Source organism: Coturnix japonica, chromosome 6, assembly GCF_054131305.1.
Source record: "Coturnix japonica strain WE chromosome 6, WE-NBRP24, whole genome shotgun sequence".
In the NCBI taxonomy this organism is placed as follows: Eukaryota; Metazoa; Chordata; class Aves; order Galliformes; family Phasianidae; genus Coturnix; species Coturnix japonica.
The window spans coordinates 14,185,292-14,210,645 of record NC_140668.1 but is presented as its reverse complement, the minus strand read 5'-3'; the positions used below and the strand labels follow the sequence as shown (position 1 = coordinate 14,210,645).

The following is a 25,354-nucleotide window of genomic DNA, read 5'->3' as shown; positions in this document are numbered from 1 at the left end:
CGTGCTCCTCTGGATTTGGTGTGTTAAATCCATGCTGCATGGCAGCAGTCAGTGCAATACAAAGGTGTTCTGTGTGCCACAGCATTTCTCCAGGGGCTGCCAAAGGTAGAAGCACAACACAGCACCATCCTTCTGACAGTAATTTCTGTGAGTGTTAGACATGTGAGCACTGCATCATCCCCAGCGTGTCAGTGCTTTTCCACACCAACCTGACTCTCACACTCTCTGCACTGAATGTAACTCTGCTCTTGTGGAGACAAATGCTTTCTGTCACATCCTCCATCCCTGCAACCATTTGCCAGTAGGCAGCTCTTGCAGAAGAATCAAGCAGCAGAACCTTTTGCTCACCCTATAGCATGCAAATGCTATGAAAGCAGAAATAACCTGGCATGCTCTGGGTCTGCAAGGCTGCACAGATGGGAGAGGTAGATTGTGTTTTTGCAGTGGAAGTTTCCAGTATTTTCAGTACATAGTGTAGGCCCTAACTGAATGTATAACCCTCTTGTAAAACAGCTGTATAAGTAGTTTTTGCACCAAGAAAGTTGCTGAACAGAGTTAAGTTCAGACTGGGGGCATTCTGACATGGGGAGAATTGAGACAAGCACAAGATAAATACACAGGGTGGGTAGAGCCCAGCACAGCACAGAATGAATGTACTGACTTTTGGAAACATTGCCCTTCTCTGTCCGCAGAAAAGTACAAGGCAGACCTAAAAACAAGAGGTTGGTAATTGACCTTCTATGGAAATGAATCCTAGCCACAGTCTCGAGGAGTCTGTGAGCCTGAGATGCTCAACCAATGAGAGCCATGAGAGCATCACCTGCATTGGGTTTAGGGCACAGAACAGAATTGATTTCACTGACTGGTGTGCAGTTTCTCCCTTGCCAATAGGGGATGTGCGCGCAGTATTGCAGTAATGAATAAGCACTGCTGCTATCGCTGCCATCTTTGCCTAACTAGAAATCTTTGACTTTGAGAGTTTCTCACACAAGGGGAGAGGGTAAGAAAGTAAAGAGGCACAGAAAACTAAGGAAAACTGCTCTTCTTATCTATAAAAATTGATACAATTGATGCTGTCGTGCATTTATTTATTTATTTTTAATTTTTTGCCAATGTCAGATTGTTTTAAAATATCCACACACCAAAATCTGACTACCAAGCAAATTTAATGAAAATGAAATGAAGGTGAGTTAGCGGAAAGCACAAGGCCATATTATATTGGGCTCCAGCAAATTTACAGGCAGTCACTGCACGAAGAGGTAGATCTGAGTTGCACATTATATGATTCCCACAAAGATTAAGGAAATCTGAAGCTTTCAATATATTTTTTTAATTCTTTTTTCATTTCATTTTTTAAACACCTGACCCAGACCCCAACCCTCACAGGAGCTGTAAAGATAACAGCAATAACCTGCAATGTAACTCTAATCCTAACCCTTACCCTGATTCTACAGGGGACTGTCTGAAACGGACATCAATTCAATTACTCATTTATTTATTGACAGACATTCAAGTTTGCTACGTTTGGAGAAGTTTTTATTTGTTTGCTGTGGTTTGGTTTTTTCTTTTTTTCTTTTTTTTTTCCCCCTTCCCTCCTCTTCCATCTTTGTGTTCTTCCCCTATAATCAAAAGAGAACGGATCCCCAGGGTCTGTCCCGCAGACGTTCTTTCCGTGGTCTCTGCTGCCACCTGCTGGCCAATACACGGAACTGCCACTGTTGGGCGTTTGGTGCCACAGGAAGCACAACGCAGATCTGAGTTCTGACCGGTCTACGCAGCAAATCCGCCAATCTTTATTGCGATAAGCCCTCCACATGGCATTGCGCATGCACTCGAACACGCAACAGGCATAGATTTCTCCAAACTCCGTGAGGAGCAGGCAAGCAGAACAACTGAGCGCACCACTGCTTGTGATTGGGCCACCCCCATCATAGAGATGTGTGTTAGATCTTTTACCCACCCCTGGACTGGCCTTGTTGTTTAATGATAACCTCTGAAATCTGAGTTACTGGTTCTACCACCTGTAGTGTAGAATAGGTAGCCAATAAATGCTTTTCAACTGTGATGTATCTTTATTCTGCTCCATGCCAAACCTGTGGCCAAAACCTCATAGGGGTTCACAAAGAACTCTGGCTCTGCCAGAGCCCCCATCCAGACCCTTCTTGAGTTACATTCACATCTAGTTTGGCTGAAAAGGTTGGACTATAAATACTCAGTGCTTGGGCCTGTTTAACAGATATTTTTTCCTGATTATGCTGTCCATCGATCTTTTTAAACTGAACTCCTGCTCTAATCTGGTCTTTAAACATTTGTTGTCTCAAGACCCTAATGGGTCCAGACTGGATTACCTTAGGGGCTGGACGCCTAAGTCATGGCAGCAGATGGTTCTCTGCCTTTCTCAGACCTTTCCACCACCATTCAGAGCCTGCATCTGGCCGTAGGCACTCTTGTCTCCCCATCAATTGGGCAGCCTGTTGTATTACAGCACCTGAGGGCCACTGGGGGGTTCAGTATGGATAACATAGACCCATACTGATGTAAAGGTGATGGCTGTAGGATGAGATCCCTCGTTCCTGATGAAAAATTTATTGACTGGGCTCTCAAAATCATCTTCATAGATTGCCTCTTTCATGCCTAATTCTCTAATATAATTTTGTTAGTCCTCCATAGAGGACCACAGGCTGATATTTAATGGTATGTCATTCTTATTTGGCCATGTTATATGACACACAGCCATAAATCATTCACTGATCAAATGGCTATCCTCATTATGTTGGACAGAGCATACAGTCTTTGCCTGAGGGCAGGGTGAGTAGTAATGGATGTCAGTTTTGAAATTTCCAGTCCATTCACCACAGCGCTTTCTGCCTCCATGTCCCATAACCAGAGCAGCTATGCTGGCATGCTCTCTTGGTTTCTGTCTAAACCACTGTACTATATCCATCAGTTCAGCTGCTGTATTATGGGCAGCAGGGTTTGGGGGGTTGGATACTGGTCAGGGCACTCCCACCAGCCTATCCTGCATTTTTTTTTTTTTTTTTTTCATTTTTGGGTTACAATCAGTCAGATCTCAAATAGATCTAGTCCAAATGGAACCTCAAAATCTGACCTTTTAGTGCCTTCATTTACAGAGTCCATTTTATACAGATTCCCTTGTACAGGGTCCCTATGGTCTTCCAGAGAGATGTTCCTGATCTTCCATAGGAGAATGATTGAATTAGGTTTTTTCCCCATCAAAACTGCCACCTGTCTTTCCAGTTTTTCAACACTATCATTCAATAGCTGATTTGCATCAGCCTGAGCCTCTTCAGTTATGTTCAGACAGTTCAAGGCCATTAAAAGTGGCCATGCCACCATGAACACAGCTAACTGTCATTCTCAAGTTGTAAGTATGTCTTTGCTAAGACCATGGAAATACTCAGTCAGGTGGGCCAGGGACTCATGGACCCTCCCTCCGTCCCACACAGGGCCCCATTTTTCAGTGACAGAAGCAGTGCTGCATTTTGAGGATCCTAGGAATCCCAGGACATGCCCTGACAAAAGGTCATTCAAAGGGGTCGTCTTTCCCCATCCAAACAACTCCATGATATTCACAGAATCACAGAATTGTAGGGGTTGGAAGGGACCTCCAGAGACCACTGAGTCCAGCCCCCTGCCAAAGCAGGTTCCCTACACCACGTTGCACAGCTCAGCATCCAGGCAGGTCTTGAATATCTCCAGAGAAGGAGATTCCACAACCACCCTAGGCAGCCTGTTCCAGTGCTCTGTCACTCTCACCGTAAAGAAGTTATTGCACATATTAGTGCAGAACTTCCTATGGTGCAGTTTCTGTCTGTTTCCCCTTGTCCCGTCTCCACACACTGCTGAAAAGAGTCTGGCCTCAACACTTTGCCCCCCACACCTCAAATATTTATAGAACCTGGATCCTGTCCCCTCTCAGCCTTCTTTTCTCAAGGCTAAACAGACCCAGTTCCCTCAGTCTCTCCTCATTGGGGAGATGCTCCAGGCCCTTCACCATCTTAGTGGCCCTCTGCTGGACTCTTTCTAAGAGATCCCTGTCTTTTTTGTACTGGGGAGCCCAGAACTGGACACAATATTCCAGATGAGGCCTCACCAGGGCAGAGTAGAGGGGGAGGATCACCTCCTTCGACCTGCTGGACACGCTCTTTTTAATGCACCCCAGGATGCCATTGGCTTTTTTGGCTACAAGGGCACACTGCTGGCTCATGGTCAATCTGTCGTCCACCAGGACGCCCAGGTCCCTCTCAGCAGAGCTCCTCCCCAGCAGCTCTTCCCCCAGCCTGTACCGGTGCATGCAATTATTTCTCCCTAGGTGCAAGACTCTACACTTGCTTTTGTTAAACCTCATCCGGTTTCTTACTGCCCGGCTCTCCAGCCTGTCCAGGTCTCGCTGAATGGCAGCACAGCCTTCAGGTGTGTCAGCCAATCCTCCCAACTTCGTGTCATCAGCAAACTTGCTGAGGGTGGTCATTGATGAAGATGTTGAACAAGACCGGACTGAGCACAGACCCCTGGGGGATGCCGCTCGTTACAGGCCCTCAGCCAGACACTGCACCGCCAACGACAACACTCTGCACTCTGCCAGTCAGCCAATTCTCGACCCACTTCACTGTCCAATCACCTATCCCATACTTCCTCAGCTTTGTTATAAGGATGTCATGGGAGACTGTATCAGTTATAGAGGTTATAGAGTTCAATTCCTGTAGTCAATTTGGCGGCCCAGGTGGGACCAGCTCTGTTCGCTGCAGGACCAGCTGAGAGGGAGACACTTTTGGCGCACCCTGAGATTTCTCTGAAGGACTCCCTTCCTCACCTGATCACTGCAGGGACAGACAAGGACCACCCATAGGTGGACCAGGTATGTGTATGGTAAGTGGAGCCCATATGTCTTGAGGAGACATCCTACACAGTTTACAGCCATACGTGCTGCTCCCAGGGAGGTGAGCTCATGGCTTTGGTTGCCAGCTGGGGTAGGAAGACTCCTTGGGTGAGTTCCTATGAAAGGGAACTGTATGTCATATGAATGGAAACAAGAACAAGTACTCTCTCCCAGGTGGGTGACAATAGGAGGGACCTAGGTTGGTCTCTCCTACGGGTATGGGATATAGTGGATAGCCTGTCAAATGGTAGCCTGGGTTCTCCAAGTTGTAATCACGGGGGTTATAGGTTGTATGTTTGTCATGGTTTTGTAATTTGTACAAAATTACAAAACCATGACAATGTTCAATATTATCATCTGCTTTAAGTGTTTGGTACCGTGTGTCAAGCCGACTCTGGGAAAAACATTAACGTTTGCAACTGGTCGACCACAGTATGAGTGTTATTAAGATTCCAGCTAGAAAACGTTGTCAGCATTGTGTAGTATGAATAAACCATGGTTTTTGATCTAAATGTCAGAGTGAGTGTGGTGTGAGTGAGACACAGAACAGCTGCAGGGTGAGTGCCGAGTCCCGATCCATGTTTCCTTCCTCCTGTGAGGGAAATGGCCAGACACGGACAAAGTGAAAGACTGTGTTGTGTGTCCACTCATATGTACTTTCTGCTTGTATGTAAGAAGACAGGAGTTTGTACTCTGTAGATTAGTAAGATTGTCCTGAGGAGAGGTGTACATTCCACCCGACCAATGAGTGTCAACCCATTTATGTAATACTATGTACTGCTTGCGAGGAAGTGTGTGAGGGAGGTGGTTCAATCAGTGCTGGTTCTGTGGCACAGTGTTTATAACTGAAGAATACAGACTGTATTAAGGGAGTTTATGTGAACTGAAGAACTGTACGTTTTGACAAACTGTTTTGATGGTATAAGAAAGTGTAATTGTTAATGATATATGAAAGTGTAGTTGAGGGAATGTGGAAGTGTATCTGAGCATAGAAATAGAGGAAGCATTTACAGAGGAAAAAGGATTAAAGTGAGTTTACCTGCATTGACATGAGAGCAACACCCTGCCAGACCGCTGCCCTGTGAGCTGAGCAGAGCAGAGCAGAGACACAGTCCCCATGTATCAGGTAGTGTTATTCTGCTTACCAAAAGAATGAGTTCACTACAGAAGAGGCAAATCTTCCCCTCTGCTCCATCTGTGGCATACTCTGGAGTTCAAGGCATTGCAAAGCTATGGCACATCTACTTTCTTTCAATGATGAAAACTTAGTGTGCTCTGGGCTCTCATTTCAATAGCATCTAAAGAAGTCTAGGGTCATGCCAGCTGACAGGAAGCTGGCAAATGTTGTCTCATTGTAAGGAAGAGCAAGAAAGATGACATGGGCAATTATGGACCTGTCAGTCCAGAGCCTGGTAAAATTATGGAGAAAATGATGGTGGGAGTTATGGAAAAACAGCTGAAGGACAATTCTGTCATTGGTCGCAGCCAACACAAGTTTGTGAGGCAAAGGTCCTGTTTAATTTAAGCTCATTTTGTGACACAGTTATCCGTTTAGTTGACCAAGGGAAGCCAGTTGATGTAATCCTTGAGGATTTCAGTGGAGATTTTGATACTGTTTCTCACAACAACCTTCTGGACAGAATGTTCTGCATATGGCTAGACAGAAACACAATGTGGTGGGTGAGCAGTTGGCCAGTAGGTCAGTCCCAAAGGATTATAGTCAGTTTTTTCCATCAGGCTGGTAGATGGTCACTGTCGGGGTCCCCAGGGTTCCATTTTGGGGCCACTTTCCTTTCATGTTTATGCAGATGACTTGAATGCAGGACTAGAAGACGTTCTGAGCAAGTTTGCTGATGAGACCAGATGAGGAGGTGCTGTTGCCTCCACTGAGGGTGGAGAGGACTTGCAGAGAGATGTGGACAAGTCAGAGAAGTGGGTACCAGTTGGTACTAAGCACCAAGTGCATAAAGCATAACAAGAACAAGTGCCTGATTGTGCACCTGGGTAGGGGCAATGCTGGACATACACACTGACTGGATATGGGACACTGGAGAGGATTCTGACTGGAAAGGGTTGGGGTGCTGGTCAGCATCACACTGAATGTGAGTCAGCAGTGTGCCAAGGCAGCCAGGAAAGCCAACAGTCCCCTGGAGTGCATGAAGCAACTTATTGCCAGCTGGGTGAGGGAAAGGGTTGTCCCTCTGCTCTGCATTGCTACTGCCTCACTATGTTCTGGGCACCACAGAACATAAAGGACTTCAAACTCTGGGAGAATGTGCAAAGGAGGGCACTGGAACTGAGAGATCTGAAGTTCAGAGTTTCACAGGGATTGGCTGCTTGTTCAGACTGGGCCCTTCTCACATCCCTGCTCACATCCTGCAATGAAACATAGGTCTCATATGGGACATGAACCTCACAGCGTCCTTGCACCACATGTAGAGCCTGGGATCTTCTGTCCCCATGTCTTTCATTTAACATCATACGGACCTCCAACCCATTGCCCCAGGAAATGCCAGGAGCCAACATGAGAGACAGGATCTCTCTACCACTGGTCTTGCAATCAGGGCTTGACCTGTCTGCTTTGTAAGGCAAAGGAGAGGTTTCTTAGCATGCCAGTGCCTTTGCCTGCCTGTAGTCATGGCTTCCAGTTATCTTCTCTAACAAGTCCCTTGGGAAGCTTACTTGGTAATGGCCCTCAGTGGGCCCATTAATACTCCAAGAAACTTCACTGTTACTTCCGACTTTGTCTTGTTGAGCACTTTGTGCAAACTTCTCTCTGCACTAGAGGCTGATGAACTCAGCATCAAATGCACCCTGGGGCCCATTATAACCTAAAGAATCTCCTGTGCCTTATGCCATCTTGTTATCTTCTTCAGGTTATCAGAACTTGTTCAGCAAAAAGGAGGGATATCTGGAGAGAGCTTAAAGAATCCAGTATAAATTTATTGTCTATTTATTTATAGTTGGGTTTAAAGAAGACATTAAAGCAGCACTGTGCAACTGATACCAATCCAGGATGTCCCAATGAGTTCTGTACTGTTACTGTGTTGACAAAGGTCCTTCTCAACCTCCCCACCCAATTTCTGCTCACAATGGACCTATGGGACTTGCATCACTTTTCTTCACATCACTCTTCTCCTCTGCATTCATCCGCTCAGTGTTAAAACTGCTTTGCACCAACTCCCACTGGCTTTCCTCAGAGAACCAGCTGCACATGGACAAGGAAAGATTTCTCTTTTTTATCTGGCCAGCAAATGGAAAGAAAGGTGATGCAATTGAATGAACAGTAAAACACAGTGATCAACTGCATGCAATGTTCAAGCGGCATCTATTGAAGTTTGTCTTTCATATGGAATATTTTTAAAAGAAATGATTTATACTGAGGTAGGATAGGATAGATTGAATCACAGTGAAGTAGTTGACAACAGAGGCCATCAGACTCTGAGAGATGGAGCAAATTCCAGTAATCTTCCTGGGATAGATCAGCCAGGTAGTTGAGAGGTATCAACTTAAAATTGATCAGGACTTGTGAGTATTTCACACATTGAGATGGGTTAACACATTCTCATTGATTTATATCTTTGTCTCCAACTCTGTTTTTCACTTTTACTGACATTAATGAACATCTTTCAGACTTCGTGCATTAATAAAAAAAAGACAGTGATTGAGAAAAAGAAAAAGTATAAGAAGAAAAAGAAAAAGAATAGATAGGAAGGGATAGAGCAAATCACAGTGAAGGAGTTGACAACACATTCCATCAGACTTTGGGGAGATGGAACAAATTCCAGTAATCCCCCTGAAAATCAGAAATCAGACAGATAATTGGGAGGTATCTGACTGAACAAAGAGCAAGGGATGGAGAAATCTGGAGGGCAGTGGGAGTAGTGTGTGCCCAAATGGCCTGCTGAAAACATGCCCTTAACCATGGCCATTTCTTTAGGAGAGCTGAAAAAACTTGGAGGATGAGGCACATCAAATAGGCAGCAGGGAAGAGTAGTGCTGGGCACCAGGCTACAGTCACAGGGCATTGGCACTGGCACCGCTGTCTGTGTCTCTGAACCTGAAGGCATTTGTGTCCAGCGAACACAGTTCTGGAAAACATTGAAGTTTCAGTAAAAGAAAAAAAAAGACATCAAATCACCTCAAAGATTCATATTTACAACTTAAAATGGAACAAGACTCATGAGAATTTTTCATGTTGAGAAGGGTTAACACATTTTCATTGATTTCCATCTTTGTCTTCAATTATTTGTTTCAGTTTTATTGACATTTATGATCAACTATTAAGCTTACAGCCTCAAAATAAATAAATAAATTAAAAGAGATACATTTGCATCTTGCACGTGGCCTGATGCCCCTTTCACCTTCACAGTTCCCACAAGTCCTTCCATGCCGGAGAGTATGAGATCCAGCAGAGCACCTCTCCTCTTTGGTTCCTCCACTGCTTGGTCAAGAAGCTGCCATCTGTGCTCTCCATGGATCTGCTGGATGCCACATGCCCTGCTGTGCTGTCCCTGCCACAGATAATGGAGTGACAAAGGCCACCAAATGGGACAAGGGACAGACAACATCAGATTCCCATCTGTCTGCAGAGGGCACCTTCCATTTACTCTCCCTGATCAGGAAGACAGGAAAAGACACTGATGGTCTCCTCTGTTTGCCATTTCCATTAGCTCTGACCTGTCTGCTCTGCCATCCCCAGGCAGAGCTCAGTGCACTCTCACAGAGGGCAGTCGCCCTTCTTTGTCTCCTCGCCCATCCATCCTAAAGACTCGGTATCCCCCTTGTGCTACAGTGCAGTTGTGGAAACCATTAAACTGTGTCCCCATGGTCCAAACAGGAGCTCAGGCCTGCAGCTCTATCAAGATTTCTAGCTTCTTGTGTGTTGGTGTTTGCATTAGTGCAAAACCACAGAAGTAAATATCCTAATTGAAAAGCATCACTGGACATTGCCTGACTGGATAGCTCATCTATGGTATCAGTGTGCAGAAGGTGGCACACAAACATTAGACCGATCGTGGGTCTTGGAGGTGACGTAGCAGCACGGACACACCATGGGCATGGCTTTCCTGAAGGCCCTGTGCTGCTCTTGTAGCTGTGAGTGAATTCACCGGACAGCCAGTGCTATCCCCTCTCTGGCCCTCAGCTGATGCCCAGGAAGGAGGTGTCTATCTCAGGGATTTCCCACACGGTTTACAAGCACTTGCAAACATCAGGAGCAGCCCAGGCACCTTGGGCATCACCCAGTGTCTGTGTGTGAGCAGCTGCCTCCCAGCTGAAGGACCGAGGACTCAGAGCAGGAGCTCACATGCAGGCAACTCCTTGTGCACTTCTGAACTGAACCAAAGAAATCCCAGCTCCTGTGGTTCTGTGGGGAGCCGAATCCCATTTCAGCTCCAGGATTTCTGTCAACAGATGAGACTCCTGCACTACCTCAGCTGGATCACTGCCCTGCACAGGGAAAGTCCAAACCTCCTGTCCTTGTCTGGGTGCCCTTATTGTTTCATCAAACGATCTCTGGGAGCACTCCCCATATGTCTCCAATCAGTCACTGACCACTGGACATGTGGTGGTTAATTGAGCGGATTTCAAAGCACAGTCATGATGCTGTTGTCTTTCAGGAGCTGTTGGCCATGAGGACCCAGGGACATGCCAGGGGAAATGAGTGGGAAGGATAAAAATGACATAATCTGCTGCTTGCTTGTCCAGGTTCCTGGGACACAGGGAGCTCATAAAAGTGGGCAGAGCTGCAGAGAGACAGCTGTGCCCAGGAGCAGATCTCGTGCACAGCACAGCCTGCAGGTGACAGAAGGAGAGGAGAGAAACTGGAGAGAGCTTGCAGGATGTGTGTGGTGTGAACGGGCTGTGAACTCACTGCAGGAGCATTGCTCACAGACCATGACAAGGTAAGTCTCACTGCAGACCATGAGCTGCTTTTCATAGAGGGTCAACTTAATTTGGGACATCCCATAGCAGATCTGACTGCAGGCACTGCATGTTTCTTTACTGTGGAAAAAGCTTTCTGCTCCAGCTGAGACGGGTGCCCAGGGCTGTCCTGCAGAGCAGGGTCCCTGCTGTGCCCCAGGGGCTGTGTGCCGGGTATGGGACTCTGCCGCCTGCCAGGCTCAGCACTCAGCCTGCCCGGGGAGCTGCCCAGGGCACTGCGGGGAGACGGGTGGGGGGAAGGAGCCCCCGGCAGGGTTTGTGCTGCCACAGCTGCTGCCTGGGGCAGGGGATCACAGCTCCACTGCACAACTGAATGTTTCTGAGGGCACTTTGCAAGAGGAGAGCCAAGGCAGGTGGTTTCCATTTCCTGTTCTGAGGCAAAGAGGTTTGGAGTCAGAAATCTAAAAGGGGCAATAAGAGTTCTGAGAATTTTTCGTCAATCAATTGCTTGTTTTGTGAACACTCACACATGATGTGCTTTCAGTCTCCCCTTTCTCAAAGGATGGAATTATCATCATTTTCTGTAGGCATGAATAATTCACTTATCCTACAAACAGGCAGCATTTTCTAACTGAAACTGAATGCCACAGAAGCTCGGGTAGGGGGCTCTAAGAGCACTTGGGGTAAAGATATGAGACTTGAAACAGATGAAAATATCCAGGGAGAAGGGATAAGAAAATAAGAGGAAGGTTAGAGCTCCATATGCTGCTTCTGCTTAAGGAATGCTGATCTACATGAAATTAAATGCAAGTAATGGTGCTAAATGTACACTGTTGTAGGAGAATTAAAACATTTCATAGTATAGCAGGAGTAGTGCCTCTGAGAATGGTCTGGACTTGTCATTATCTTCTGCACTCTGAGCAGGACTCCAAGCCCAACAACAGCAGATGCCCAACAGCAGCTCCATCAGTGAGTTCCTCCTGCTGCCGTTGGCAGACACGCGGCAGCTGCAGCTCCTGCACTTCTGGCTCTTCCTGGGCATCTACCTGGCTGCCCTCCTGGGCAACGGCCTCATCAGCACAGCCGTAGCCTGCGACCGCCGCCTGCACACCCCCATGTACTTCTTCCTCCTCAACCTGGCCCTCCTCGAACTGGGCAGCATCTCCACCACTCTCCCCAAAGCCATGGCCAACGCCCTCTGGGACAACAGGGCCATCTCCTACACAGGATGTGCTGCACAGCTCTTTTTCTTTACCTTCTTCATGTCAGCAGAGTATTCCCTTCTCACCATCATGTCCTATGACCGCTATGTTGCCATCTGCAAGCCCCTGCACTACGGGACCTTGATGGACAGCAGAGCTTGTGCCACCATGGCAGCAGCTGCCTGGGGCACTGGGGTTCTCAATTCCCTGCTGCACACTGCCAGTACGTTTTCACTGCCTCTCTGCCAAGGCAATGTTGTCAACCAGTTTTTCTGTGAAATTCCCCAGATCCTCAAGCTCTCCTGCTCAGAATCAAATCTCAGGGAAGTTGTGTTTCTCATTTTTACTATCAGTTTAGACGTAGGCTGCTATGTTTTCATAGTTGTGTCCTATGTGCAGATCTTCGTGGCTGTGCTGAGGATGCCCTCTGAGCAGGGACGGCACAAAGCCTTCTCCACGTGCCTCCCTCACCTGGCTGTGGTCTCCCTGTTTCTCAGCACTGGTGCTTTTGCCTACCTGAAGCCCCCCTCCATTCCCTCCCCACTCCTGGATCTGACAGTGGCACTTCTGTACTCAGTGGTTCCTCCAACACTGAACCCTATTATCTACAGCATGAGGAACAGGGAGATCAAGCACGCTCTCAGGAAGGTGTTGCAATACTCACTATTCCCGCTTCAATAAAGTGCACATCTTCATCGCATGATTCCCAGTGATGGTTCTTCATCTTTTATGCATCTTTGATTGATTGATTATGTGAGATATAGCAACATGCAAAAAAATGTTATTGAACTTATAAATAAAAATTTGTTTCACTTCTTTCACACCTACTATCCATTTTCTCACTCCAAGAGCTCATGTAAACATGGAACCAGATTCCCCGAATAGGTTAAGAGATAAATAAATAGCATTCAAAATACGCTTTTCCTTAGCTCTTCTCTTATCCAACTTTGTCTGGATTTGGGGAAGGTACAGCCACAGATAGAAGCATGACTAGTTCTTTTCATTCCTCCTCTCTTTACACTGATACAGTGCACAGAGGATTCGAGTCCTCTCATTTCTACAGGCCTGAAGGTCTTGTGTGTCTCACAGCAGTCCCGTCGTCTCTACAGCAGCACTCAGGGGTTTGCTTAATTTTCTTATCTCAATACTTGGAACAGCTACAGGACCTGTAGCATAAGTGACCGCAGAGCTCCTTATGAGGGGTGGAGTGACAGTGGGATCTGTCCAGAGCTTGGAGCAACTGCAGGATGTGTAGCAAAAACTTGGAGCTATTGCAGGGACTGTGCCAGGAGTTGCAGAGGCTGCAGCAATGTCAGCAGATCCAGCTCTCTTCCCCTTGAAGATGCTGAATAGTGTTGAACACAGCTCAGTAGGTGTGGGCCAGGCCCTGGCACACTGCAGTCATTTGGGCCTTTTTAGGATTACCAGTGCCACAGCAGACCTGTCTCCAATATTCTACCAGTTTATCAGGATCCTGCAGTTGCTCGGAGATGAAGTTCCAAAGCCCTGGGGGTGCCCACCGCTCCAGGCAGCTGCCCAGACTGTCCCACACCCCCTGCCATGCAGAGCCTTCTCACCTTGGGGCAGATCTCTCACTGATATTCCTGAATAATTGTTTAACCTCAATCCTAGAATCATAGAATCACCAAGGCTGGAAAAGGCCTGAAAGATCATCCAATCCAACCGTTCACCTATTACCTATAGCTCCCACTAAACCATGTCCCTCAACACAATATCCAGTCTCTCCTTGAATACCCCTGGTCTCCCAGAGACGACAGTGTAAAATGTGTAATTCCTAATCATACCAACAATATTACTTCCAAAACCCAAAGATGTCCAAAGAGCTGAATGTGCACAAAACTTCACTTTGCCAATTTTATCGTGGTACAAACCAAGGTCAAACAGCATAGCAAAATAAATACCCTAATCCAGCATCCAGAGTTGACAAATGATGCAGCAGGGAAAACAAGCAGCAAGCAAGGAGCTGTGAAATGCAGCTTCATGAGAAGACTCAGCAAGCTTCACAAATAGGGAAACTATCAGCACCATGGCCTGCACATCTCCAACTCCCACAAAGCCCTGTCCACTCTGGACAGATGTGCTGTTACCACAACCCTTGGAGCCTCACATCAGGCACCAAAATGACTGTGGTTGTTGAACCCAACATGTGGCTCAGCAGCACACAGTGCTTTGTGCACTGCCCCATTCCCAGTGGGATGGGGATGAGAACTGGGAAAAAGAGTACAACTTCTGGGTTGTAACAAAACAGTTTACTAAGAGAGATAAAAGGAGAGGAGTAATAGTTATCACTATATATCCGTTGATATAGAATCGTATGTAACAACTGATGCACAAGCACTTGCTCAGCACCACCAGACTGATGCTCAGCTGGGCCCTGAGCAGTGAAGAGACTGAGATGAACTCCCACCCCTTTCAATACAATTTCTGCTTGCTGTCAGCTGATAGAGAACGTCCCTTTGGCCACTATCAGTCAGCTGTCCTCACTCTGTTCCCTCCCAGCTCCATGTGCCCTTTACTGACCATGGCCTTGGCTCCGTACAACACTGCTTAGCAGCAGCTGTAAACATCAGAGTGTTATCAATGGTTTTCTCCTAGAACCAAAACACTGCACCATAGCAGGCAGTCTGAAGAAAAATATTCATCTGAGCTGTAACTCAGATTCCTGCCTGTCCTCCTGCTCTTGTTCTTCCTGATCAGGAAGCAAGGAACAGAATCTGCTGCTCTTCTTTTTGAAACCTTTCCATCAGTATTCAGGTGGCTCCTCTGCCATCCCCAGGCAGAGCTCAGTGCACTCTCACAGATGGCAGCAGCCTTTCTTCATCTTCATTGCCTAATCGTAATGAAGAGTCTGTACCTACTTTGCTACAGTTCAGAGGTGGGAACCATCCCACCATGTCTCTGTGAGACAAACAAGACCCTAGGCCTGCAAAGGCACAGAGATTTGGAGTTCGCTGAGTGAATGTTTGTGGTCCTCTCATTAGTGTAAGGATTCTTCAGAAAGCATCCCCTTCCAGAAGCATGCTTTGATTTAGCCTGTCTGGGTCTTGCATCTACACTGTGGTACTGATGTTCAGGGCCTTGCTCAGAAGCAGCAGCCTGCATGAAAGGAAAAGCTCTGTGGTTTTCTCTTGATTTGTCCCGTTTATTTCCCATGCTACCCGCACTGGTCTACAGGCACTTTAGGGCAGCAGTAGGTTGGGGTTACCCCCAGAGGGTACACAGTAAGATTTAGGACGGGGTATTGGCAACAAGACTTTCTCTGAGGAATCCTCACACAATCCTATAGAACAACTCAGAGGCTTTCCATTCAATCTCCAACAGCAACAATATCCCTCAGCCCTTCTCTGTCACATCCAATTCCCCACCCTTCCCCATTTGGACCTGGTTTAAAGCCCTATAATCAATCAGTGCAGGAGCATTTCAGATGGGGTCATGGAGGAGGCAGACTGCCATTCTTGGGGTGGCCATTTTCCCAGGAGGGCATGGTGGGAGGGCTTTGTCCCATCTGGTTCCACCAACACTTGCATCCACACAGCAGAAGGCTGTGCCCTCTGTGTCCCACTTGACCTCTGCATGGAGCTTACAGTTGACAGGGACATGGCTGAGAAGCTCTGGGCATGGATTAAGGGACAGGGAAGTAATGTGCCTTCCTAACTTCCTCCCTTCATACCTTAGCAACTTCCTTGTAATCTCCCCAAGTATCCTGTCCCTTCTTCCAGAGGACGGAGATTCTCTTTTTCTTCCTGAGTCTCAATAGTTTTTCCCAGTTCATCTGCACTGGTCTTCTTCCCCTATGGCTCACCTTATAGCATTTAGGGACAGCCTGATCTTGTGCCTTTAAGATTTCCATCTTGAGGAGTGTCCAGGCTTCCTGGACCCCTTTACCCATAAGGAGCGACTCCCAAGGGACCTGTGCTACAAGTGTCCTGAACAGGTCAAAGTCCGCCCTCTAGAAGTTCAGGATAGTAGTTTTGCTAGTCACCCTTCTGACATCTCCAAGAATAGAGACTTCTACCATTTCATGGCCACTCTGCCCAAGACAGTCCCCAACCTTCTCAACTCCTACCAGTCCTTCACTGTTAGTGAAGAGCAGGTCTAGCAAGGAACCACCCCTGGTAGGACTTCATACCAACTGAGTAAGGAAGCTGTCTTGCATGCAATCTATAAACCTCTTGGACTGATTCCTCTGCTATTTATTATATTCCCAGCATATATCAGAGAAGTTGTAGTCTCCCAAGAAAATGAGTGCTGGCAATCTTGCGACTTCAGTAAGCTGCTCATAGAATGCCTCACCCATCAATTAGGCGGTCTATAAGAAACCTTTAGCAAGATGTCACACTTACAGGTCTTTTCCCTGATCCTTACAAACATGCACTTCATTCTGAAGCCCAAGCTCTTCAACATCAAAACTCTCTTTAATATAAGGGGCCACACCACCACCCTTCCTTCCTCCTCTATCCCTTCTGAAGAGCTTGTAACCATCCATCATAGCACTCCAGTCATGGCAGTGGTCCCACCATGGGTCAGTAATAGCAACTAGGTTATGGTTTGTCAGATGCAGAGTTGCTTCCAGCTCCTCCTGCTTGTTGACCAAGCTGCGTGCGCTGGTGTAGACGCACTTCAGCTGAGGCATCTGCCTCTCTCCCAGCTCAAACAGCATTTCCCTAGGCTTATCTCTGGTAAGCCCTGTTTTGTCCACTCCCCCATCGTAGCTAGTTTAAAGCTCTTTCGATAAGCCCCACTACCGTCTGTGCTAGGATTCACTTCCCCCTTTGAGACAGTTGGGTTCCATTCATGGATAACAGACCATGGGCCAAGTAAACTGTCCTGTGATCAAAGAACTCAAAGTTTCTGGCTCAGTACCAACCTCTGAGACAATTGTTCATTGCTTTGCTTTCCAAGCCTGCTCTGTGTCCCTCACTGCCACTGAAGGTATAGAACAAAAAATCACTTGATCTCCCACTCTGTGAACTAAATGGCCTAAATTCCTGAAATCTCTTTTTATAGTTTGTAGTCTTATCTAAGAAATTTCATCACTGCCCACCTAAACTATGAGTAGTGGAAAATAATCAGTGGACCTAACCAGCATTGGGAGTTTCCTCATTATGTCCCTGACCTGAAACCAAGAAGGCAGCAGACTTACTGACAACTGGGGTCCAGTCTGCAAATGGGGCCCTCTATTCCTCTGAGAAGGGAGTCACCCACCACGGCCACCCTTCTTTCTTTCATGGCAGAGGAAGTCACAAGGCTTGGTAGTGACTGCCTTGCAATAGGCTCCCTCCTAGGCAGATCCTCCATTGCCTCCCTATTCTTATCTCCTTCAGATTTCAGAGTGTCAAACCTGTTGCTTAGATGGATCAGGGGTCAAGGGCTAGGCAGGCATGGGGGGGCTCCTGTGATGTTGAGTTGGGACTCTCTTCCAACCCTCCTCATCAGTCAGGTCTGTCTGACTGTGACAGGGCAGGGAGTCAACCACTTTTCTGGGGGTATCTGCCTGGCAGCCTTCCCTCGGTGATGCCAGCAAGTCACTCCACCAGCCCATCTCCAGATCACACTCCCTGATGGTAAACTGTGAGTAAAACCTTGAGTAAAGTGAGAGTTCACCTAGAGAAAAGTATGAGTAGAAACATGGACTGACGTGAGGGTAAACCCAGAGTAAAACCAGGATCCCATCCATCATCATGCTCAGCCTCTAAGAGGAACATTTTCCAGTGTTGCTGTGTAAAAATATAGGTTCCTCACATCTAACCTATGTCTCCCCTTTTTAATTTAAATCCATTTCCATTTGTCCTGTTATCAACAGACCATCCCATCCTTATTCTAGCGTTAGGCATCTCATCCTCAGATGGAAACCCTGGGGCTGAATTGGGATCAGTTTTTCAAAGAACCACGGGAGCTACAAGTTCACCTAGCTGAGTTCAGATGTGCACAGTGAGGTGTCTGTGTGTGAGTCCCTCATCTGAATCCTTGGTTTTTATTCCACAGGGACTGCACTGCTCGTACACAGTCTCTCAGTGAAGCCCAAGATGCCTTGGGTGATCCTAGTTTTGTGCTAGTGCTTGTAAACTGTGACGGAAAATCTATGAGATAGACACCTCTTTCTGGAGCATCAGCTGAGGGCCAGAAGGGAGGTATTCTTGGCCATCCTAAATACCACCTCAGCCACGTGCTTAGGGCACCCATTGTGTCTTTTGCACCTGACCCCATGGAGTATGTAGTGATATTCAGCTTATCAAAAGGATGAGCTCACAACAGAAGAGGCAGATCTTCCTCTCTGCTCCATCTGTGGCATGGTCTGGATTTCAAGGCATTGCAAAGCTATGGCACATCTACGTTCTTGCACTGATGACACTTTAGTATGCTCTGGGCTCGCATTTCAATGGCATCTAATAAATCTAGGGTCATACCAGTTGACAGGAAGCTGGCAAATGTTGTCTCATTGTAAGGAAGAGCAAGAAAGATGACACGGGCAACTATGGACCTGTCAGTCTCACTACAGTGCTTGATAAAATTATGGAGAAAATGATGGTGGGAGTTATGGAAAAACAACTGAAGGACAGGTCACAGACAACACAAGATACAGAGGGGAAGGTCCTATTTAATTTCAGGTCTTTTTATGACACCTTTATCCATTGAGCTGAACAAGGGAAGGCAGTTGATGTAATCCTTGAGGATTTCAGTAGAGCTTTTGATACTATTTCTCCAGCACCCTTCTGGACAGAAATTCCTGCATACAGCTAGACAGAAAGAGAACATGGTGTTTTGTAATACAAGAAGAATTTTACAGAGCAGCAGCCATGGATTGAGATAAGGAGTTCACAGAGCAGCAGCTGCGGAGCAGGATAAACAGCATGAGAACCAAGGACATCTCTAGGAAAAGAATGAATGGCTCATGGCTTTGAAGGGGGGTTATAGGGTTGTTATTGCAGTAGCTTTCCTCCAATTAGCGTGTGTGATTTTTGGACACCCTTGTCTGTCTCCTTTAAAATCATGGCTTTTCGGGCAATAAATTGACGCAGCTATATGTAACCATATTGGTGTTTGTCTGTTTGTCCCAGCATGCTGACATTTTGCCTTTCAGGTTCACCAGCAGTGGTGGGTGAGCAGTTGGCCAGTAGTTCTGTCCCAAAGGATTATAGTCAGTGGGTTCCATTGGGCTGGTAGATGGTCACTGTCAGAGCTCCCCAGGGTTCCATTTTGGGGCCACTTTCCTTTCATGTTTATGCAGATGACTTGCATGCAGGACTAGAAGATGTTCTGAGCAAGTTTGCTGATGAGACCAGATGAGGAGGTGCTGTTGCCTCCACTGAGGGTGGAGAGGACTTGCAGAGAGATGTGGACAAGTCAGAGAACTGGGTACCAGTTGGTACTAAGCACCAAGTGCATAATGCATAACAAGAACAAGTGCCTGATTGTGCACCTGGGTATACCTGGACATAAACACTGTCTGTATATTGGACACATGAGAGACGTCTGACTGAAAAGGATTGGGGGTCCTGCTCAACATAAAATTTTAAGTGAGTCAGCAGTGTGCCCAGCCAGCCAAGAAGGCCAACAGTCCCCTAAAGTGCATCAAGCAATTTATTGCCAGCTGGGTGGGAGAAAGGTTTGTCCCTCTTTGCTCTGCACTGCTACAGCCTCACCTGGAGCACTGGGTGCACTTCTGGGCAAGCACTTCTGGGCAATGCAGAACATAAAGAACATCAAACTATGGGAGAGTGTGCACAGGAGGGCACTGGAACTGAGAGATCTGAAGTTCAGAGTTTCACTGGGATTGACTGCTTGTTCAGACTGGGCCCTTCTCACACCCCACATCCTGTGATGAGACACAGGGCACATGTGGGATATGAACTTTAACAGCATCCTTGCACCACATGCAAATGCTTTTCCCAGTGCTTCAGTGTTCCACCACCCATTGCTTTCAACGTAGTTTTCAACACCCCATTGTATCTTTTAATTTTTCCAGAAGCTGGTGCATGGTAGGGGATATGATAAATCCACTCAATGCCGTGAACTTTGGCCCGAGTATTTATTAAGGGAATTTTTGAAATGTGTCCCATTATGAGACTCAGTTCTTTCTGAGGTGTCATGTCTCTATAGGACTTGTTTCTAACAACCCAATATTGTGTTTCTGGCAGTAGCATGGGGTACTGCGTATGTTTCAAGCCACCCAGTGGTTGCTTCCACCATGGTAAGCACAAAACGCTTATCATTATGAGATCCTGGCAAGGTGACGTCATTCACCTGTCACTCCTCCCCATATTTATACTTTTGCCTTGGCCTTCCCCCCAGAGAGGCTTCATATTCTTGGCTTGTTTAATTATGGCACATGATTCACAGTCATGAATAACCAGTGCAATAGCATCCATAGTTAAGTCCACCCCTCAGTCTCTAGCCCAGTTATATGTTATGTCCATTCCTTGATGGCCTGAGGTCTCATGGAACCATCAAGCTTGAAATAATTCACTCTTGTTCTGCCAGTCCAAGTCTATTTGAGCCACCTCAATTCTGGCAGCTCGACCTACCTGATGGTTGTTTTGTTGTTCTGCAATAGCCCAACTCTTGGGCAAGTGTGCATCCACGTGACACACCTTTACAATCATATCTTTTTTTTGAGCAGTTATGTTTTTCTACAGTTCAGCAGCCCAAATAGGTTTACACCTCCGTTGCCAGTTATTTTGTTCCCACTGCTGTAACAACCCCCATAAGGCATTTGCCACCATCCATGAGTCAGTATAAAGATAAAGCATTGGCCACCTCTCCCATTCAGCCACATCTAAGGTCAGCTGGACAGCTTTTACCTCTGCAAACTGACTTGATTCTCCTTTACCTTCAGTGGCCTCTGCAACCTGTCGTGTGGGGCTCCAAACAGCAGCTTTCCATCTCTGATGCTTCCCTACAATATGAAATGATCCATCAGTGAAAAGAGCATATTTCTTTTCATTTTCTGGTAGTTCGATGTATGGTGGGGCCGCTTTAGCACATGACACCTCTTCTCCTGGTGATGTTCCAAACTTTTTATCTTCAGTCCAGTTCATGATCACTTCTAAAATTCCTGGACGGTTGAGGTTCCCCATCCGCGCTTGTTGTCTAATCAGTGCAATCCACTTGCTCCAGGTGGCATCGGTAGCATGATGGGTGGAGGGAACCTCCCCTTTCAACATCCGGTTCATCATTGACAGTCGAGGTGCCAGAAAGAGCTGCATTTCAGTACCAGCTACTTCGGAAGCAGCCCGAGCCCCCTTATACGTGGCTAAGATCTCCTTCTCAGTTGGAGTGTAGCACTCTTCAGACCCCTTGTACGCTCAGCTCCAAAGTCCCGGGGGTTGGTCTTGGGTCCCTCCTGAGGCTCTCTGCCACAAACTCCAAGTGGGACCTTTCTCTCCAGCAGCAGTATAGAGGATGTTCTTTACATCCTGTCCAGTCCGTACTGGCCCCAGGTCCACGGCACAGGCTATCTCCTGTTTAATCTGTTTAAAAGCCTGCTGATGCTCTGGGCCCTATGCAAAATCATTCTTCTTCTGCATCACCTGATAAAGGGGGCTTACAATGAGGCTGTAGTTTGGAATGTGCATCCTCCAAAAGCCCACTGCACCCAGGAAAGATTGTGTCTCTTTCTTGCTAGTTGGTGGAGACATGGCAGTGATTTTGTCAATCACTGTTGGGATGTGATGACATCCATCCTGCCACTTTATACCTAAGAACTGAATTTCCTGGGCAGGCCCTTTTACTTTGCTTCACTTAATAGCAAAACTGGCTCATAGAAGAATTTGAATTATTTGCTCTCCAGCACAGCAGCACTCAGTGGGGGTGTGACCTCATTCAGGCCACGGTAGTCTACTGTCAGCCTCCATTCTCCACTGGCTTTACGCACTGGCCATATGGGACTGTTAAAAGGTGAGTGAGTTTTACTGATCACTCCCTGATTCTCCAACTGGCGAATCAAATCATGAATGGGGAGCAAGGAATCCCTGTTGGTGCGATACTGCCGTCTGTGCACTGTCTTTGTAGCAATCAGTACCTGCTGCTCTTTTATTTTTACTCGTAGCAGCCTCACAACAGACGGGTCCTCTGACAGGCCAGGTAAAAATGACAGCTGCTTAATGTTGTCCGTATCTACAACAGCGATTCCAAAGGCCCAGTGATACCCCTTAGTATCCTTGAAATGCCCTCTTCTGAGGTAATCAATACCAAGTATGAACGGAAACACTGGGCCACTCACATAGGATGTTTTTTCCAGTCTTTGCCAGTGAGGCTTATTTCAGCCTCCAACACAGTCAATTCTTGAGAGATATCCAGAAATATGGATTGATTCTGTCCCTTCATGACTGGAGGGCATTAGGGTGCACTGTGCACCAGTATCCACCAGTGCCTTATATTTCTGTGGTTCTGATGTGCTAGGCCATCAAATCCACACAGTCCAATAAACTCTATTATCCCTTCCACTCCCTTGACTGAGGGCAGGGCCCCTCTATTGGTTACCTGTGATAACTGGAGCAGCCGTACTGGTGGTTGGACTGTTTTGTAGTTCCCTCACCCATGCTCATAGTACAGGAGTAGGCTGGTCATGCCACTTCCTCATGTCTTCTCTGTGGGCACATAGGTAACACCACAAGGAAACACGTGGTGCAATTGTACTGTTGTTCCTTGCTCGATCTGGAAAGCGTTTGTGTCTAATAGCTGAGAATTTTAATGATACACATGAAGGCTTTATGATCATTAATTTCTTTACGATCTCTCGCCTTCAACTGAAGCAGCAGCTAGGCCAATTACCAAGTGACACCAAGGAGATGAAGTGGCAAAATGGCGATTTATTGAAACAGACACATCCTTATATAACCTACGCCTTTTTGTCTACACCCACTGTATTACACTAAGATTCTTCCAGAATATGGGGAAGGGACTGTCACATCACAACAAGCTACCGTCCCAGCTGTCCCAACAGCGAAGCAACCAGGTAACAAGAGATTCATTCTGGTGCCGTGTGTACTCCTTTCTTACGCCTTGGATTTCAGTCATCTTCAGGGGTCGACAAACAGTAATAGAGATTTCCTCCTCATCACTCTCTTCTTCATGCCACTTTTCCTTTTGCCTTTTTCGGTGCTGATCCAAACCTGTCACCTGGATCTTCTGTTGACTCCTCCTCCACTTCGTTTTTCCGTTCTAGACGTGAGGACATCCATTTCCATTTCTTGCCTTCCACAGGGGCAACTGATATTGTTACTGGTGCCTCCTGTGACTGATCAAAATTGACTTGGGGATTTCACTTTTTGGCTTGAACCTCAGCTCGGAAACTCTCTCTTTTCGGAACAGTGTTCTATAGAGCACGGTAAGCACAAGCCAAGCCCCAAATAAGTCGTACCCCCTTGGACATCTCCAGGGATGAACAGGGCATAAACCTCAATGTCTAAAAGCAACAAACCTACAAGCATCATTCCCCATTGGTTCCCCTAGAAACTGTACCAAGAAATTACCAACAAGCCATTTTTGGACTCTTCTAGACCTGTTTTATACCAGCTGTGTGGTATTCACACTTAATGTCTGGCAAGTTGAAGTCACCATAAGGACAAGAGTGCCTGATCCACAGGTACCTCTCAGGTCCTTAAAGAATACATCATCAGTGTCATCATCCCAGGCTGGTGGCCTATGGTAGATGACACTTCACTTCCTCTCCCACAACTGCCCTGCCTGTCACTGATGGTCAGTAACAGTCCATCATGACACAACAGGCACAGGGCTCTTCCCAACACATTTTGCTAATGCCAATGACACTGCAGCTATGGGACACTGCCAAGACTTCCAGCTGCTCTACCTACTTCCACCTGCTGTGTGCACTGGTGTATAAATGTTTCAAATGCGCTCCACTGTACCCAGAACTCATGCAAATGACTGAAGGATCTCAATAGCACACACTGCCTCAAAGTTTGTTGGCTTGTCTGTTTATTACTGTGAGCTGGTTTTATTTCTATTCATCTTTCAGATTATATGCACCCTCCATCCCCATTGAAAACTTTGGCTGCTCTCAGGCCACTGCCTCCCCACGCCCAACACAGCCATGTTTTGGTCACCATGGGACATTCTAACGGTCACACTACCACGGCTTTCTGATGTCACAAACCACCTCCCTGACAACCGCTATAAATACAGGGACCCTGACAACAGAACATCAGTCCTTAGTCGACTCGCGACTTGGTGACACACTTGTGGCCCGAGGAGCAACTCAAAGTCATTTCCCACCTTCCGTGTTGTCCCTCGTGGAGGAGGATGGATCCTCCTCCACCAAAGAAGCGGCGGCTTCAGGTGAGCAGCAGCAAACCTGAGCCGATGGATGTCGATCCACCACAGAGCAGCGTCGAGCCCATGGAGGTGGACATCCCTCTGCAGGAGGAACCCATGGAGGTGGATCCACCTCCATCGAGGCAGGGCAGACACCCCAACATCGTGTCTGCCTGGCGACGCTGCTACCTCCATCGGCGGCGCACCAGGGGCTCTCCATTTCCATCTTGGCGTTGAAATGGCACCATCCGCCAGAGAGCCCCTGCGCCAGCTGCTGCTCCCTGCCGCCCTTTCTTCCCCGCCCTCCATCCTCAGCCTTCCCCAAGACCTCTCACCTCTTCTTCCCCTAACTCTGAGGAGACGGGAAGGACTGGCACTGCTGTCCTAGAAGCTGCTGCGCCGGGACAAGACAAGGAGTCCAACAGATGGCTTTCAGCTTCCTGCAGCCTCCAGCTGAGCCCTGACAAGAGGGCAGGACTGGGACTGGTGTCCTCTCAGCTGCTGCACCACCACAGCACGAGGAGTCCAGCGGACGGCCCCGAGCTCCCTGCGGCCTCCAGGCGCTGGCACAGAAGCTACAGAGGCGGCTGTTCCTTTGGAGAAGCAGAGGACTTGGCTTTGGACGGGAAGAAGGGCTCAAGGGCAGCATGAAGGTCCACCGCAGTTGCTCCACTGGGACTTTTGTTTCAACACTGGGCCACAACCGATTTAAAAGGACAACACAAAATAATAAGAATAAAAACCTGAGCAATTCTTAAAAAAGCAAAACCAGTCTGTGCCTCTCCATGTGGGTACTTGAGGGTCTGCCCAGGCACGGCCTGTGCTCGGTGCTGGGCCCAGAAGGCCCAGGGGGGACAAGGGCGGTGATGATCTCCCGGCACGGCCCCCACCGGGCACGGAGCCGCGGCCTCCGCAGCCTCAATAACCGCCGCAGCCGCCCGGACGCGGCTCCGCATCCAACGTGCGGCCGGGCCTCGGGCTGCAGGGCTGCCCGGCTCTGTCAGCGCCTGATGGCAGCAGCAGGAACCGCTGCGGGAGCTGCACCCAACCCGTGTCCCCGCCCTCGAGG

The 25,354-nt window shown here is 47.5% G+C and overlaps 1 protein-coding gene across 1 annotated transcript in view; it reads right to left on the bottom strand.

The window, feature by feature from the left end:
- Positions 1–24,505, bottom strand: part of LOC146760332 (myosin-binding protein C, cardiac-type-like) — a 56,426-nt gene extending 31,921 nt beyond the window's left edge. The window contains exon 1 of the mRNA XM_085551413.1: positions 24,448–24,505. Coding sequence (XP_085407539.1) covers positions 24,448–24,505 — 58 coding nt within the window. The remainder of the gene's footprint in view (positions 1–24,447) is intronic.
- Between the last annotated feature and the right edge of the window lie 849 nt (positions 24,506–25,354).